The 16,125-nt window shown below is 45.3% G+C and overlaps 2 protein-coding genes across 2 annotated transcripts; both read left to right on the forward strand.

Moving 5' to 3' along the window:
* Nucleotides 1-365: 365 nt before the first annotated feature.
* On the forward strand, nt 366-1,055 carry LOC124274731 (probable palmitoyltransferase AKR2). Its single transcript, XM_046710104.1, has one exon. The coding sequence runs from the start codon at nt 366-368 to the stop codon at nt 1,053-1,055; it is 690 nt and encodes a 229-aa protein (XP_046566060.1).
* A 114-nt stretch (nt 1,056-1,169) lies between these two features.
* LOC124274732 (histone-lysine N-methyltransferase EHMT2-like) lies at nt 1,170-1,820 on the forward strand. The gene has a single exon (XM_046710105.1). It carries the CDS (start codon nt 1,170-1,172, stop codon nt 1,818-1,820), a length of 651 nt encoding a protein of 216 aa, XP_046566061.1.
* The last annotated feature ends 14,305 nt before the right edge of the window (nt 1,821-16,125 follow it).

The raw sequence follows: 16,125 nt of genomic DNA on the forward strand, positions 1-16,125 counted from the left end.
ATCTGGGCTAGTACGAGCAGCCGCACATACACATACACACGCATGCAAGTCGTCATATGAGCGAAATATTCTCAAGCACGACGTTAAACACAATTTCGCCTCACCTCACCTCACATAAGAAAAACGATGCTATAAACAAATATATGCCCTCCCTTATGTCCTTTCATTAAACTACAGATGGAAGGACGCTTTATCCTCGGAGATCCCAACAACAGAGAAGAGAGATAAGAAGAGCGGATCAGGAGACAACCCACTCGCGTCTATGGGTACGAAGCCTGTAGAGAGGGTGACTTAAGTCGGGTGCGGACAATCATGTCTGAGGGTCAAGTCGACATTGACAGCAGAGAGGGGAGAGATTTCGCGGGATGACGCCAGTGATGTTGGCAGCACGAGGGGACATATTGGGAGGTGTGTTTGAGATTCTAGTCGGAAAAGATGTAATATGTCCCTTCTTGATAATAAAGGACCACAACAACATTCTTCATATGGCCTGCTATGGAGGACAAATTGCGATCGTGAAACGTGTTCTCTCGCTTGACATTGTGGACATCAACAGTAGGGGTCATATTGGGAGCACGTGTGTGATGGTTGCAGCAGCTAATGGACATAGAAAGGTGTTTGACTTAGTAATGTGTAAAGGAGGTGATGCTTCACTTGTGGACAAGAGTGGTGACAACATCCTACATTGGGTGTGTCGTGGAGGACACGTAGAGATGGTGAAGTATGTCATCTCACTGAACATTGTCGATATCAACAGCAGAGGATTTAACGGACGGACACCAATGATGGTTGCAGCAGCTAATGGACATAGCAAGGTGTTTGACTTAGCAATGAGTAAAGGAGGTGATGCTTCACTTGCGGACAAGAATGGTGACAACATGCTACATTGTGTGTGTCGTGGAGGAGACGTAGAGATGGTGAAGTATGTCATCTCACTGAACATTGTCGATATCAACAGCAGAGGATTTATCGGACGGACACCAATGATGGTTGCAGCAGCTAATGGACTGAACAGTAAAGGGAGGTGTGCTTCACTTGTGGACAAGATATGGTGACAACATATCAACAGCAGAGGATTTAACGGACGGACACCAATGATGGTTGCAGCAGCTAATGGAAGCTAATGGACATAGAAAGGTGTTTGGCTTAGCAAGGTGTTTGACTTAGCAATGAGTAAAGGAGGTGATGCTTCACTTGCGGACAAGAATGGTGACAACATGCTACATTGTGTGTGTCGTGGAGGAGACGTAGAGATGGTGAAGTATGTCATTTCACAAAACTTTGTCGATATCAACAGCAGAGGACATTACGGATGGACACCAATGATGGCTGCAGCAGCTAATGGACATAGAAAGGTGTTTGACTTAGTAATGAGTAAAGGAGGTGATGCTTCACTTGTGGACGAGAGTGGTGACAACATCTTACATTGGGTGTGTCGTATAGGAGACGTAGAGATGGTGAAGTATGTCATCTCACTGAACTTTGTCGATATCAACAGCAGAGGACATACCGGACGGACACCAATGATGGTTGCAGCAGCTAATGGACATAGAAAGGTGTTTGACTTAGCAATGAGTAAAGGAGGTGATGCTTCACTTGTGGACAAGAATGGTGACAACATCCTACATTGTTTGTGTCGTGGAGGAGACGTAGAGATGGTGAAATATGTCATCTCACTGAACTTTGTCGATATCAACAGCAGAGGACATGTCGGACGGACACCAATGATGGTTGCAGCAGCTAATGGACATAGAAAGGTGTTTGACTTAGTAATGAGTAAAGGAGGTGATGACAAGAATGGTTCTACATTGTGGACTTGAAGGATACGTAGAGATGGTGTAAATATGCCTCACAGAACTTTTCGATATCTAGCATCTCGGACGGACACCAATGATGGCTGCAGCAGCTAATGGACATAGAAAGGTGTTTGACTTAGTAATGAGTAAAGGAGGTGATGCTTCACTTGTGGACGTGAATGGTAACAACATCCTACATCTCGCCAGTTTGCAAGGACATGTGATGTTGGTGAAGCATATTCTTTCTAAAACTATTGTTGATGTTAATGCCAAAAATAAGTCTGGAGCTACAGCGGCAATGATTGTAAACAGAATAAAACACAAGGCAATGTATGACCTCCTAAAATCGTTAGGCTAATGGGGGCATTAACTGTCATTTAAACACGTTGCAAAGTGGTATTCTATAACTGATAAACAAATATCTTCCTCAGATGATTTATTTTGTCTCCAAAATGAAAACATCCTCTTTTGTAATAAATGGATTCCAGTAAATACCGCCAGTGTTTAAATAACTGTGCAAACAAAGACTCATACACTAGTCACTATCACTCAGCACTCTCACTTTCTATGCCAGCGGCATGATGAAAAGGCAAGTGCACTATCCCCACACTTTGTCTCCAGTCTCCTAAACCATAAAGAACTAACAATGTCGGCTATCTCTCGCATCATTTTTGAAGCAGGCATCCATGCACCACACTTGCCAAATACATCATACTGCATCTGACAACATATCACAAACAGCAAACGATACGGCGACGGAGGATCCTATTCTCATGGAGATGCACACCTCGTTTCAAACCCAAGAAATCACCATTCCCGCCAGATTCCCCCCGTCCCTTCAACACACCCACACAATCTTTGCCTTATTTTTCTTCTTCACCGTTATTACCGCAGTCTACTCGGCTAACAAAACCCCGAAAATTCCTTATTCAAACATCCAGCTGCAAAATAAAGGGCCTACCCTGGAAGCATTTAATGTCCACAAATCCATAAGACATATATGTATGAAGTCAACGTCTCATGCGATACACTGAACTGAAAAGTTACACACGAGGCGTAATTCGCGTAAGAACGCGCGAATCGCACCATTCCCACGAGCATTTTTCCAAGACGGCAAACGCGGATCGCGACCTATTTTCCCAACCTCAAACGAATCACATCAAGACAAAACGGAAAGTCCCATCCAACATAAACAGTAATCATAATGTTTGAAAAACAAAACCAAAACACCCAATATCGTAGATACCATGGTGTATGGCACTTCCAATTAACTAGCAGTAAAACCATTAATTAAACCTGTAGCCAAATGTCTGAAATATCACCGCACAGCAACATCCCATATTGGACTTGGCAAACAAGTGTCCACACACAACAAATATGCATATAAATATTGACATAGCTAATATCCAAACACACACCCCCGACACACCCCTCAAAAACAAACCACATCACATGTCCATACGACAAAATCGGTTTCGGACATTCCTTCCTATAACGCTCCCACATGGACTTCCCCTAAGCCACAAAATTCTTCAACACCACCAACACGGGAACCTCAACACCAACACGCAAAACAGCCCCAAACAATCAACCTAAACTTAGCCAAACCTTAACAGAATACCAAACAGAGCCCCAGGAGCTTGAAACATTCTGGATTCCACTTCAACGTCATGCATTTTAAGAACTGTGTTCTGAAAATATACCAGGCGTCAATAATAAAGGGTCAAATGATATATGGCACATGAGAGGAAATAATAGAACTAGGAGTGTCATCATAATGTTTAATGTGTTGACAAACGTGAGACATTGTGACACACAGAGGAAATTTCAAACAGCACTAGGAAACATCAGTTTTGACCGACTCGCATGGAACATCATATTTACAGTTCTCGCAAACACCTGGTGTTATCCGTACATTTAAGTAACACTTCCTTATTTTGACTTTTCACCAAATGGAATCTATTTTGTCTGGAAGTAAATACATGTTATGCATAAACATACACGCACGCCATCATCGACCGTGAGCCTATCCAAACTCAACATTGACATCGCCGACCCTCCAGGAGGCACGCCTCTCTTCCAGTGGCAGTCTCAAGGAGAAGGGCTACACGATCTTCTGGCCAGGACTGGAGCCAGAGGAGCGCCGACTTCACGGGGTCGGCTTCGCAGTCCGCAACCTGCTCCTACCATCAGTAGAGCCTCATTCTCAAGGGACCGCACGCATCCTCTCACTCCGCCTCACGACCTCCTCGGGACCCACAAACATCTTTAGCATCTACGCCCCACACTCTACTCCAAAGCTGATGCCAAAGACGCGTTCTACAACGAGCTTGAGGCCAGGGTCAGGAGAATTTCCACAAAAAGACCTGATCCCGCTCGGAGACTTCAATGCCCAGGATGGCGCAGACTACACGCTGCATTGGTCACTTTGGCGTTGGCAGGCTCAACGAGAACGGACAGCGGCTACTTGAGCGCTGCTCCTACCATAACCTGTGTATCACCAACACCTCCTTTCCACCAAGCCCCACCACAGAGTGTCTTGGAGGCACCCCAGATCAAACACTGGCACGAACTGGACTTCGTCATCACCAGGAGATCCATGCTCAACCCACGTGCTTGTCACCGCACTTACCATAGTGCCAACTGCGACACTCATCACTCCCTGGTCAGCAGCAAGGTGCGCCTCCGCCCCAGACGAATCCAACGCTCCAAGCAAAAGGGCCGCCCTCGCATCGACACTGCCAGAACACTGATGCCAGAACTGCATGAATGCTTTGCTCAAGCCATCAATGAGGCACTGGAGGACTGCCCTACAGAGAGTGCTACGGTGCGATTAGAGTTCATCCGCGACACCATGTACAAGACTGCCTCCGACACCTTCAGGAAGAGAGCAAGGAAAAGCGAGGACTGTTCCGAGCCTGGGATCGAGGAGATGGAGCCTGCCATCACCGCCAACAGAGCCGCGCACCTCGAGTACTAAAGACAGCCCTCCGAGTCAACACTAGCTGCCTTTAGAAGCCCACAACAACGCCAAGAGGATCGCCCGCAAGTGCGCCAATGACTACAGGCTGAAGCTACGCAGCGACATCCAGTTCTCTGCGGACTGTGCAAACATCCATACCATGTACGAGGGCATTAAGAAATCATTTGGCTCCTGCGGCATCAACACCTCCCCCCTTAAATCCACCTCTGGTGACATCATCGCGGACCGTGGCAAGTGATTGTAACAACTATCGCGGGATCTCCCTCCTCAGCATCATGGGGAAAGCTTTCGCCTGAGTCGTCCTCAACCACCTCCAGCTGCTAGGCGACCAAGTGTACCCTGAGTCACAATGTGGATTTCGAGAGAAACGGTCAACGATCGACATGGTGTTCTCCTTCAGGCAGCAACAGGAGAAATGCCATGAACAGAGATGCTATGAACAGAGATGCCCCTTGTTCCTCGCCTTCATCGATCTGACCAAGGCATTCGACCTAGTCAGTCGAACAGACCTCTTCACCCTCCTACACAAGATTGGATGTCCCCACAAGCTCCTGAAGATGATCACATCCTTCCATGACGACATGGGAGGCACAGTCCAGTATGACGGATCATCCTCGGATCCCTTCCCAATCTAGAGTGGAGTGAAACAAGGGTGTGTCCTGGCCCCGACACTCTTTGGCGTGTTCTTCTTCCTACTCTTGCGTTATGCCTTCCGCGAGTCTGAAGATGGCATCTTCCTCCACACGAGGAGTGACGGGAACCTTTTAAACCTCTCCCGACTCAGAGCAAAGACAAAGGTTCGCAGGGTCCTCATATGAGAGATGCCCTTTGCAGATGATGCTGCCCTCAGTGCACACTCTGAGGAGGCCCTCCAGCGACGTATTCATGTGGCCACCATCTGGTCATCTACCAACGGATTCGTGGGCTCTTTTAGGTGCACAGGGTTGTACACTAGAGGTCGTGACACAACTGAAAGAGTCTGCACACAAAGTTGACTCCAAGGTTTTACGCCCGGCAACAGGCGGATCGATCCCAGCACCTCCAAGCTCCCTGGATCACCAGTCTGGCGCCTTGTGACAGCTCGCCCACCACGCCCCACTTATTTGACAAATGAATGTCAACATTGAATAAATGCATGCTCATCGTCTTTGAATGGCATTTAGAAGTGATACACATAAAGGGGTGAACATTCGTAGATGTCAACTTCTGTAACATGGAGGGACACGACGTTTCTGAGAATAATCCTACCCTTCATCAGGTGAAGAAAACAACGAAGCAAATCCCTATATGAGTACATGTGCAACAACAACAGTTATTAGATGACAATGGTGGGCACTCCAGCAAGGGAGGTCAGTAGTTACTTGATGCTGAATGGTAATAAAAGAGCAAGTAAAGCAAGCAGTTTTATGTCGAACAAACCGTGGATCATAACCAAATGTAGATAAGTTTTAACTCTGTCATGTTTCTGTTCGAAAATGATTTGTTTGAACGTTGACAGGTCCTCACTTTCAAAAACTATGCTATGGTTTGAGAAATTTACATTTACTGAAAAGCAAAACAACAAACACATGTAACAACAGTCCCCATCCCTCTCCAAACAAAAACAATTATTTTCCCAAACTCCTTGAATTTGATAAATGTGAAATACAGCATAAGACATGCATTTGAAACAAAGTGGTGATTGTGCTCTATAGACACGGTCTGATTATATTAGGGCAATGGATAGAAGTATGTCCAACAAAGGATATCTAACATTTTACAAGTATCGGTTTTTTTTCTTGTTGTAAAATCCATTATCAACAGACAAAACAGTGTTGCCTGCAGTGCTGACAAACCAACCCAACACATATTTCATGTAATATAAAATTTATCCTCGTGTCTTTGGTTTCATTAAAACAGTTTGATAAACAATTTGAGAAATGTTTTTGTCTTTCGTGCATAGACATGCATTACGAGCAAAGTGAAGACAATTTTCAGCCATATAAATGGTAAAATCAGTTATTTTATGTTCTCCAAAAGAGCTGTTAAGTTCTTACACAGAAACAGAGACCTTTTTATACAAATGATGGAGATTAGTGAGATATATACCAGTCAGCATACCAATGTCATCTTTTTCTGTCGTCGCAAAATACAAACAAGCCATGTCGTCACTTAAACATTTTGTGCTTGTATACATTTTCTACTTTAATGGGCAATCAACATGCGTGTGTCAAACAAATATAATATATCATAAGGAGCGTTATCTTGCATTCTCACTTCTTTTCCATTGTCTTCATACTCATTGCAAGCAATAACATTAATATCTAATGATGCATGCTGTTTGTGGCTGAAGTTGTGCTTTGCTCATGTGCGTATGCATGCCGAAGACAAAAACATTTCTCTCAAACCATTTGTCAAACTATTTTAATGAAAACCAAGGTATGAAGAGACAAATATATTCCATGTGTTGTGGTGATTTGTCCTTTAACAACTATTTTATCTGTTGATAATAGTTTACAAATAGAAAAAACCGATACTATCAAATGATCACTTTGTTGAAGACATACTATCCGATACTTCGAACCGTGTTCTGAAACACGATCACCACTTTGTTCAATGCGTGATCTTCTCTGTATTTCTGTTATCAAATTCAGGGACTGAGGAAAGGCGATTTTGAACGGAGAGGAAATGAGACTATTACGTATATTGTTGTTGATTTTGCTTTTCGTAAAGCAAACATTTCTCGGAAACCCTGCTTCAGACAGTGATTGTCAACGTTCAAACAAATCTTTCGCTGGTAACGGTAAACACCAGCTCTGCATTTGTTATGATCCTGATTTGGTGCTTTACTGCTCTTTGCCATTGCATTCGGCGCAATTTACTGACGTCGCTGCTGATCATACCATTGTCGTGGCAACTTGTTGTGCACGTAATACTCATATGAGATTTGCTCGCCTGATAGTGGATGACACTGAAACGTCGTGATCCATGTTACGAAGTTGACGTCTACGAATGTTCACCCACTTTATCGCTACAAATGCCATTCAGGCAATAAATGCGACTGATGAATGTTGACGTTCTTTGGTCGAAGCTCAGGAAGACGGGGCGTGGTGAACGGTAGCGTGATCCAGCGGAAGATCGTCCCATACCAGGCATGCTGCCAGATGTTTTGTGCGAAAACTCTTCGGTTGATGTCACACTCAGACAATACGGCCTATTGCGCAAAAAATTGCAGTATCGATTGTTAACATGAATACATCGCTGGAGAACCTCTCAGAGACGAACGGCATCATCTGCGAGGCATCTGTGAGGACCTGCGAACTGCTGAAGTCGAAGGTTTAAAGGTTCCCGTCCTTCACAAATCTTCGAACTCGCGAACTGGAAACCGGAAAAGAACGCCAGTGTCGAACCGAAACACCCTGTTTCACTTTCCGCTCTGAACTTTGTGCCTCCCCGTGTCGTCGTGGAGAAAGGATGTGATATCTTCGGGAAATGGTTTATCAATCTTGTGTTCATTTGTTTGATAAATGCTGATGGAAGAGCATCTATTCGCCAGCATCTCTGGCATTTCTCCCTGTTGCTGCCGAAGGAAAACTACGTGTCGTTAACCGTTTCTATCGATACGATTGTCGAGGTACGTGATGCTTAACGCTGGAAGATGATTTGAAAGGCGACTTCGAGCGGCTGCTGAAGATCCGGGCAATTGCAATCGCGCGCGATCGCGATGATATTCACCGAAGATGGTGTTGACGCCGGAACAAATATTTCTTCGTATGGCAGCGGATATTTGCGGTCATGAAGGGGCTGGATTATTAAGCGGCTAAATACCGAAGTCATTGGCGCAGAACGTCCTAACGTTGTTAATGAATACTAAAGGCGGCTTTAATCGATGACCGACTGTTCTGGCTGCTCGTGCGCGTATTGACGATGTCCTCGATCCCCGGGCTTTCGAACGCGATCTCTTTCTTCTTTCACGGTGATCGGTATTCTTGTCCAGGTGTCGCGGATGACTGTCGTTTCCGTAACGCTTCTGTGGGGCCAATCTCCGGTACTCATTGATAAACTGACAAAGCTGCGATCAGTGTTCTGGCGCGATGTCGATGCGGCGACAGGCGTTGAATTCGTCGCAGGCGAATACTGACCAGTGCGGTGCGCATAATTGGAATGGCGTGGCTGAAACGTGGATCTACGGTGACGAAGTCTGAAGTTCGAACGCTCTGTGGTGGAAGAAGGTGACTGACGAACGGAAGCTCAATGTACTGATACTGGTGACGATGCGGCGTTAACAATTCAATCCGGCGAGATCGAATTCTTCCTTTTGGTCTGACCTGACGCTCGAAGCTCGCCCAGAGGCTGCGTCTTGACGCCGACGAGTGACAGTGAAAGTGTTTGACGGTCGGAAAGGAAGATGAGCAGTGCGCATTCGAAGGCGGGCTCTGCTGATGAGGCGAAGCGGGTTGCCGGGCTGTGAAGTGACCCCGTGATCGTCGCTCCTCTGGCCCGGTCCTTGCCGAAGATAATTCTCGAGACTTTGCCGCGATGATGCTCTGGAGACGTCGGTTTGGTTGGCTTTCGCGGTCATTCGATGACGTGCCATTCAATGTTTATTAGCCCGGCGTGTATTTTCAGACGAAGGCAGATTTCCGTTGATGGTGTGCTATTGCGGTACCAGTGGACTGAAGAGCTGAAATACGGTGTTCCCGTCTTGATGGGCACTGATGATGATCTGGCTGTTTAATTTCTCTGTCTCTGTCACTTTGTCGGCACGATGAAACGCTATGATGTTGCACCTGGTCTATTTCCTCATTGCCATGTTATATTGGCGCCTGTTGTTGCAGTTCTTAAAATGCATGACGTTGATGGAGATCCGAAATGTTTCGAAGCTTCACTGTTCTGTTTATTCTGTTAATTTCGCTGATTTGTTGATTGTTCCCGTGTTGATGATGTTGGCATTTTTTGATGTTCGTTATGGGGTGTCGAGAACTCATTTTCGTAATGGTATAATGATGTTTGATTGATAGTTTGAACCGTTGAATATTAGCTTTATTCGATATGTATATGCATGTTTGTTGATGATGATGAACGATTGACGGCGCGAAGTCAATATGGGGACCGACAATGACAATTTGGTAATGCCAGTTAATTGGAGATTCATACGCCATGTTATCACGATGTTAGTGTTTGATTTTTGTTTTCAGCGATATGACGCCCTTTGTTTACCGATCAGGACTTTCCGTTTACCCCGATGTGATGTCGATTCGTTTGGTGAATGCGATCACGTTGCCATCTTGATGAACGCGTTCGCGAATCCCGTATTCTTTTCGGTTCGGTATCGCGTAGTGATGACTTCGTATGTATCTTGTGAACTGTGGACATTAAATGCTTCCGAGGCAATTTATTGCGGCTGGATGTTGAACCTTTCGGGGTTTTAACCAGCCGGTGAACTGCGGTGACAACGGTGAGAAAATGAAGGCAGTATTGGTGTGTTGAAGATGTTTGGGTTTTGTGATACGTCTTCCAGCAATTCCGTCGCCGTCATCGCTGTTCGTGATACGTATGATATTGTTGACAGTGTGATGCATGGGCTGCTGCTTCCCGAAATGATGCGAAGATGGCGACGATGGTTAACATGGTTTGGGAAGACGGAAGCAGAATATTGAGGCGTAATTGCGCACCTTTCATCATGCGGCATGAAAGTCGGAGATTAACTGGTGATATTGACAGTGTATGGTCTTTACGCACGGTGTGAAATGGCGGTGGAATCCACATTATTACAAGGATGTTTTCATTTTGAACAGCATCATCATCTGAGGAAAATATTGTTTATCGGTCAGAGCTACCGCTTTGCAACGTTTAGGCGACGGTTATTTTATCAACCAGGAGGTCATACGTTGCCTTGTCGATTTTGATTCTGTTTACAATCATTGCCGCTGTATAAACTCCGAACCATTTTTGGCGTTATACATCGGCAATAGTTTTGAAAATTATGCTTCACCGGCATCGTAAAGTAACTGAAGCTGTTGTTACATATTCACGTCACAATGAACGTCGCACTACGCTTTATATGCAAGTCGAAACGCCCTGTTCCGTTACGACCATCGTTGGTGTCACGCTGATCTCTGCTGCGATATCGAACAGTTCGGTGGTCGAAATATTTCATAAAATGCCGTCTCATTTTAACGATGACCGGATGTTCTGACCATACCTGATGCAATTGACATCTTTCCTTTACCGCGAAGTCGAAGCACTATGTCGATTATAACGCAGCCATCGTTGATAAGATCCGCGTAATCTCTGTTTCGACAAGTTCGGTGGTCGACGTACTTCGCCAAATGCTCACGTCTCCTGCTGCGACACTTAATGTCAGATGTTGTCACCCTTCTCGATCACAGTGACATCGCCTCTTTACTTTCGATACTGGTCAACGCGCTTTCTATGTCCGTCAACTGCTGCGGCCATTGACGATCGTCGTAATCGCGCCCGATTAATAGAACGGTTTTGTGAAATGGCATCTTCTGTCTCGTCGCTCACTCGCACGCAGTAATGGCATGGTATAACTGACGAGATCGGCCTCCTTTCATTAGCTGGAATCGAAACGCCTTTAACTATGTCCGACCAGCTGCTGTCCTCATTAGTGTCGTTCCGTTATAACGTTGATATCTCGTGTTCGGTGGTCCATGCTTCACTGCATCTGCGATGATATGCGACGCCGCCGCTCTTCGTCGCGGTGAAGCATCTCCTTTACACGGTAAGTCAAACGCTGGCTCGTTAATTAACGGCTCGCGATAACCATGTTTCCCTATATTGATGTCCGCAATCAACGGTACGTTTCACGATCTGTCTCATCGAGCCATATGGTGTTGTTGATGTTCCATTATCGGAAGGGACATCATTACGTCTTTTCCGACTTGTCTGGTACTGCCTCTATGTCCCCTAAGTGTAACCGACGTCATTTCTCTCCCTACTCTGCCGTCGATAATCAGTTCATGCCCGATATCGCCCTCTCACGATATTGAAGAGATGGTGTCTCCGGATCGCTATCTTCTCTGTTGTTGGATCTCCAGATCGCTTCCTCTGTGGTTTAATGGTTTGAGGACGTATATTTGTTTGTAGCGTCGGATGAACGGTGTGGTGAAATGATTTAACGATCGTCTTTATTTCATTTCGTATGATCGACTTGCCTGCGATATTAACGTGCGACTTTATCGTACTGGCCAGATTTAGGCTGGTTTTGAAGTTGCTGACCCGTTCGCGGTTCTGCGTGTTTGGTACTATTAATGATCTGATAATGAATGGTGGTGAGCTGACGTTGAAGATATCTTGAAACCTTTTGATGACATCAAACTTCTGTTCGTCGAACGACTTCTTTGTGATCGATACCGGAATCTGTTAGATGAACAGTTCCCCAATTTGGCTTCCGGAAGACGATGAGCCAACCTGAGTCGGTAAAGGCATTTCTCGCCGGGCCAGTTCAATACTGATATTAATTTCGTTTATTACTGCTGGAATATTGGCGCGATAAAGTGAGCTCGATCGTGATCTGAACAATAATCTGGTTGACCCGATCCTTATGTTTTATGGCGCTCTATACGTGGTCGCAACATGTTCTGCTCTACAAAATAAAACAATGTAACGAAGGAAGAACGGTTACCTTTCACGGACGTATCTCCAACATCTATCACCGGCGATACCTTCGAACGGTGAAGAACAGTTTGTTGCGCGGTATTCCTCCCCGATCATTATTGACTCTTTACTGATCATTCAGCGTGTCTTCTTTATATGTTCGTCGACGGTATGAATTTCGATTCATATTATTCTCGCTTGACGACTACGTCGATCAGACGGTCGATATCGATAGCGATGTTTGAAGATCTGTCAAGAATTTCTGCGTATATTGGTGTTGATGCACCACTGGCGCGATGAACGTAACCGGGAATGATGAAACTTGTGAATAATCGGCTTCGCTTCGATGATGATTTCGAACATACGCGATCGATTCGTTATTGGTCAATTAACTGGAAAAACATTACCGACTGGTCAGCGGCCTAATTCATTTTCGTCAGGACGCTTCGCTGTGCCGTGTTATTCGTTCACCGGAATTATAACGATACCGGTGCGTTCAAATAGTGTTATTAACGCAAATCTAATTGAATTCGAACGAAAATCATGATCACCCTATTTATTGGTTATACTAACGAATATGACTTACGTCTGAATATTCGGTGAGTTGGAATCGCTCGCTTCTTCGAATCCGCTCGATCACCGGATAACAGACGACGGATAAGTCGATATCGGTCGAAACGATACGCCGGTGTACGTCAGCACGGCGCATCGATACGATGACAACGGGACTCTTCGCCATGATAACGCGTTCGCTTCATGCTGGACGCGGCTAATCAACATCTGATCTTTGCCGGTACCGGAAGACCCTGAACGCAATTTCGTGATCGTTCGTCGCTGTTCGACTTTGCCGACTGAACGACTGAACGAATGCGACGCTGATCGACGACAGATGACGGTTGGATACCGACTCATTGTACGGGGAGACGGCTGGATCGATAAACGGCATTCGAATATACACGGCTTCTTTATCTCGGGGAATGTTTGCGTCGTTACTGCAATGTGAAATTATTACGCTTTCATTATGAAGATTCGGTTTCAAAGAACAAACCATGCGAATTCGAACATTATCCGATGGATTCTGCGGTCGTAACAACAACTTCGTTCAACCGAGTATGTTCAATAATGAGCGTTTTGATTTTTGACTTTCTGTTACATTGGATCTGGGGCTATTTCATTTTGGATAGCGGAATAATGAGAGTGTGCGCGATAATGTCGCGGAACTGCGACTGGTAACGCCAGCTATGTACTGTTTGTTAAATGGTCGATTACCTGTGTCGATTTGGATTCGAATGATTATTGACTTTATTCGGACGACGTCTGCTCGTTATTCGCGATGCCGATACGGGGTGATTAATATTTGGTTTTCTCGACAGTATGATATTAACGCGACTTGAGACCCGCTACGATCGAACTAATCGAACAGTACATCGACGATGATCGAGGTCAATATCTGACGAGATCGTCGCGTTGTTGCCAGATGGATGAAGATGCGGATGTCGTATGGCTTAACGATGATGAGTGACTTGAGATGTCCATTGTCGACGTATCACCAACGCGCTGAATATTGCCGGCTTGTGCCTGATGCGATGCCTAACTCGTGAGGTGACCAACTCGGCATCTGTCTCGTTTCTGAACCAGTGTTGTCGTTTCTTATGCGCACGCTTATTAATAAGTCGGCATGATTCGCGGCATGATATTTTTGAAATGAAGTCGCCCGCTGTGAACGTAATTGTTTCTGGCATTTTGTCGGCTGAACTTCGCTTCAATGTTCGGTCGTCGTGCGATGCATTGATAACGAACCGTCTTGACTAATATGAATGAACTGGTGCGTTGCAGTGGTATTCGGTATATTAACGCCATTGGTCAACGCAGCTGTCTTTGCAGGTAACCGAACGACGGTGGTTTTACCGCTTATGTCTTCCGTGATATCGACGTGAGCAGCATTTTGCCCGTATTGATTGGTGGTTAAGTACGGAATGCATCGTGGCCGTAATAAACGAAGTCTATCGGCGGTTGCATTGATGATAAAAATTCGTTACGTGAGGATATCTGTATGTTCGACTCGCTGCCAACCGACTAACGTCGAACAACTGCGCATCATCACTCACCAGTCTCCGTATGCTTTTTGGCTTCCGTATTGAATTGATTTCAGATACTACCTCGTCTTTCTGCAACTTTCGAGACTTCTACCTTCAACTTCCTTTCGACATTATCCAGAAAACCCACTGCGCCATCTGGCACAGCTGTTACCTGACTTCAATCTCAAATCATTTTGCTCAGGATTGCCATATGCGGCAGCTTTCTGATGAACTGCTATCGATTCTCTCGCTTCCCTAAGTACATTCGAAACTTTCGTCTATTCTTCTTTATAGTGACTTCCAATGTCATTGCCCTTATGGACAACTTGGCTCGGAAGGCTTTGCGACGCTAGCTCTATTGACGATGAGCTTGCTGCTATAAATGGTGTATTATGCGGTATGGAGACTGACAGATATTAAATGTTAGAAAACTCGATGACAAGTCAGCAGGCTATGATCTGGCATAACCGGCTAACATCGTGGAGCCATTCGTGTTGAGGTAACTGCGCTTTAAGCCTGTTAATAGGCGAAACTTTAACGTCAACAACTGAAACCTCGGTCGCGTTCAAACGGAAAACTACCAGGCTAGACCAGTTGTGTTATAATTGCTCATGACATTGCGCTTCTCGGTGGTGAAGTTTTACGCTCGCCCGACGGGCAAGGAGACCTTTGCGGCTTTGATGATGCAGTTAATTTTGAGATATCGCTCAGGCTGAAGCAAAATGGTAACATGGTGTAACGCAATATGGTCACCGCGATATTTTAACTGCGTTTGGCAATAGTATTGCGACGTTTGTGACTGACATGAAGATGATACCTGGCATGTAACCGCTGTAAATCGAATTCAATCGTATTTTTAGTATGTGCAATGGTTTGTCGGTTTCATGTTTGTCGATATGGTAGTATTGATTCAACGACGAACTTCCGCGTTAACTTTATTACGATAACGTGCGTCGTGTTGTGTTTCGTCCGCGTACATCGTCAAATAATAATTTCTCGTACCAGTATTCGATTGGTCAACATATTCGGCATCGAGCGATTCTGGCTTTGCGTCAAGTAATAACCAGCAATTCCTGCAGCACCCATTACAATATTGACACCGTTAGGCAATCGGAGCCAGGTCGTTATGATATCGCCAAACCGACATGGCGAAATATCGCAATGCGCGACAATATGTGAAGCGCCTAACCGTTATTCGATTTTACCGGTAATGAATGGCGTGATGAACGACGCCGGTAATGAAGAATTATCGACTATTGACCGAGCTTCGGTGAATAGCATGTTTACGTTCTTTGTACTGAACCGGGTGAATGTATTGTTTCATAAGCGGCGGTCGCGGAATGATTTTCGATCTGCTTCAATCGAGAACGCATGTTACTGGGCATTTCCTGAACTGCTCGCCTGATCGGTAATTGTTTAGCTCAGGCTAAATTGTTGCCAAACTTATGTTGCCTGTCTTTACGGTGCCGGGTAAATATTTGAAGATGAACGATCGTACAATGAAGGTTGACGTGGTTTGAAACGTATTCGCTGGCTGGTTCAAACGCGAAGAAAACCGGAGATGTTGCATCTGTGGAGAATCGTGACACTGAGAGGTGGTCGCGTCTACTGGCGGCTGGCTATTTGGAGTCTGTTATCGATGATATTTTGCTAAGTCACGTGATGG

The sequence above is a fragment of the Haliotis rubra genome, unplaced genomic scaffold (assembly GCF_003918875.1).
Source record: "Haliotis rubra isolate DU_JTF1 unplaced genomic scaffold, ASM391887v1 Scf1939, whole genome shotgun sequence".
Taxonomy (NCBI): domain Eukaryota; kingdom Metazoa; phylum Mollusca; class Gastropoda; order Lepetellida; family Haliotidae; genus Haliotis; species Haliotis rubra.

Coding starts and splice junctions, on each gene's coding strand:
- LOC124274732 (XM_046710105.1), top strand. CDS start 1,170: ATGAGTAAAGGAGGTGATGCTTCACTTGCGGACAAGAATGGTGACAAC.
- LOC124274731 (XM_046710104.1), top strand. CDS start 366: ATGACGCCAGTGATGTTGGCAGCACGAGGGGACATATTGGGAGGTGTG.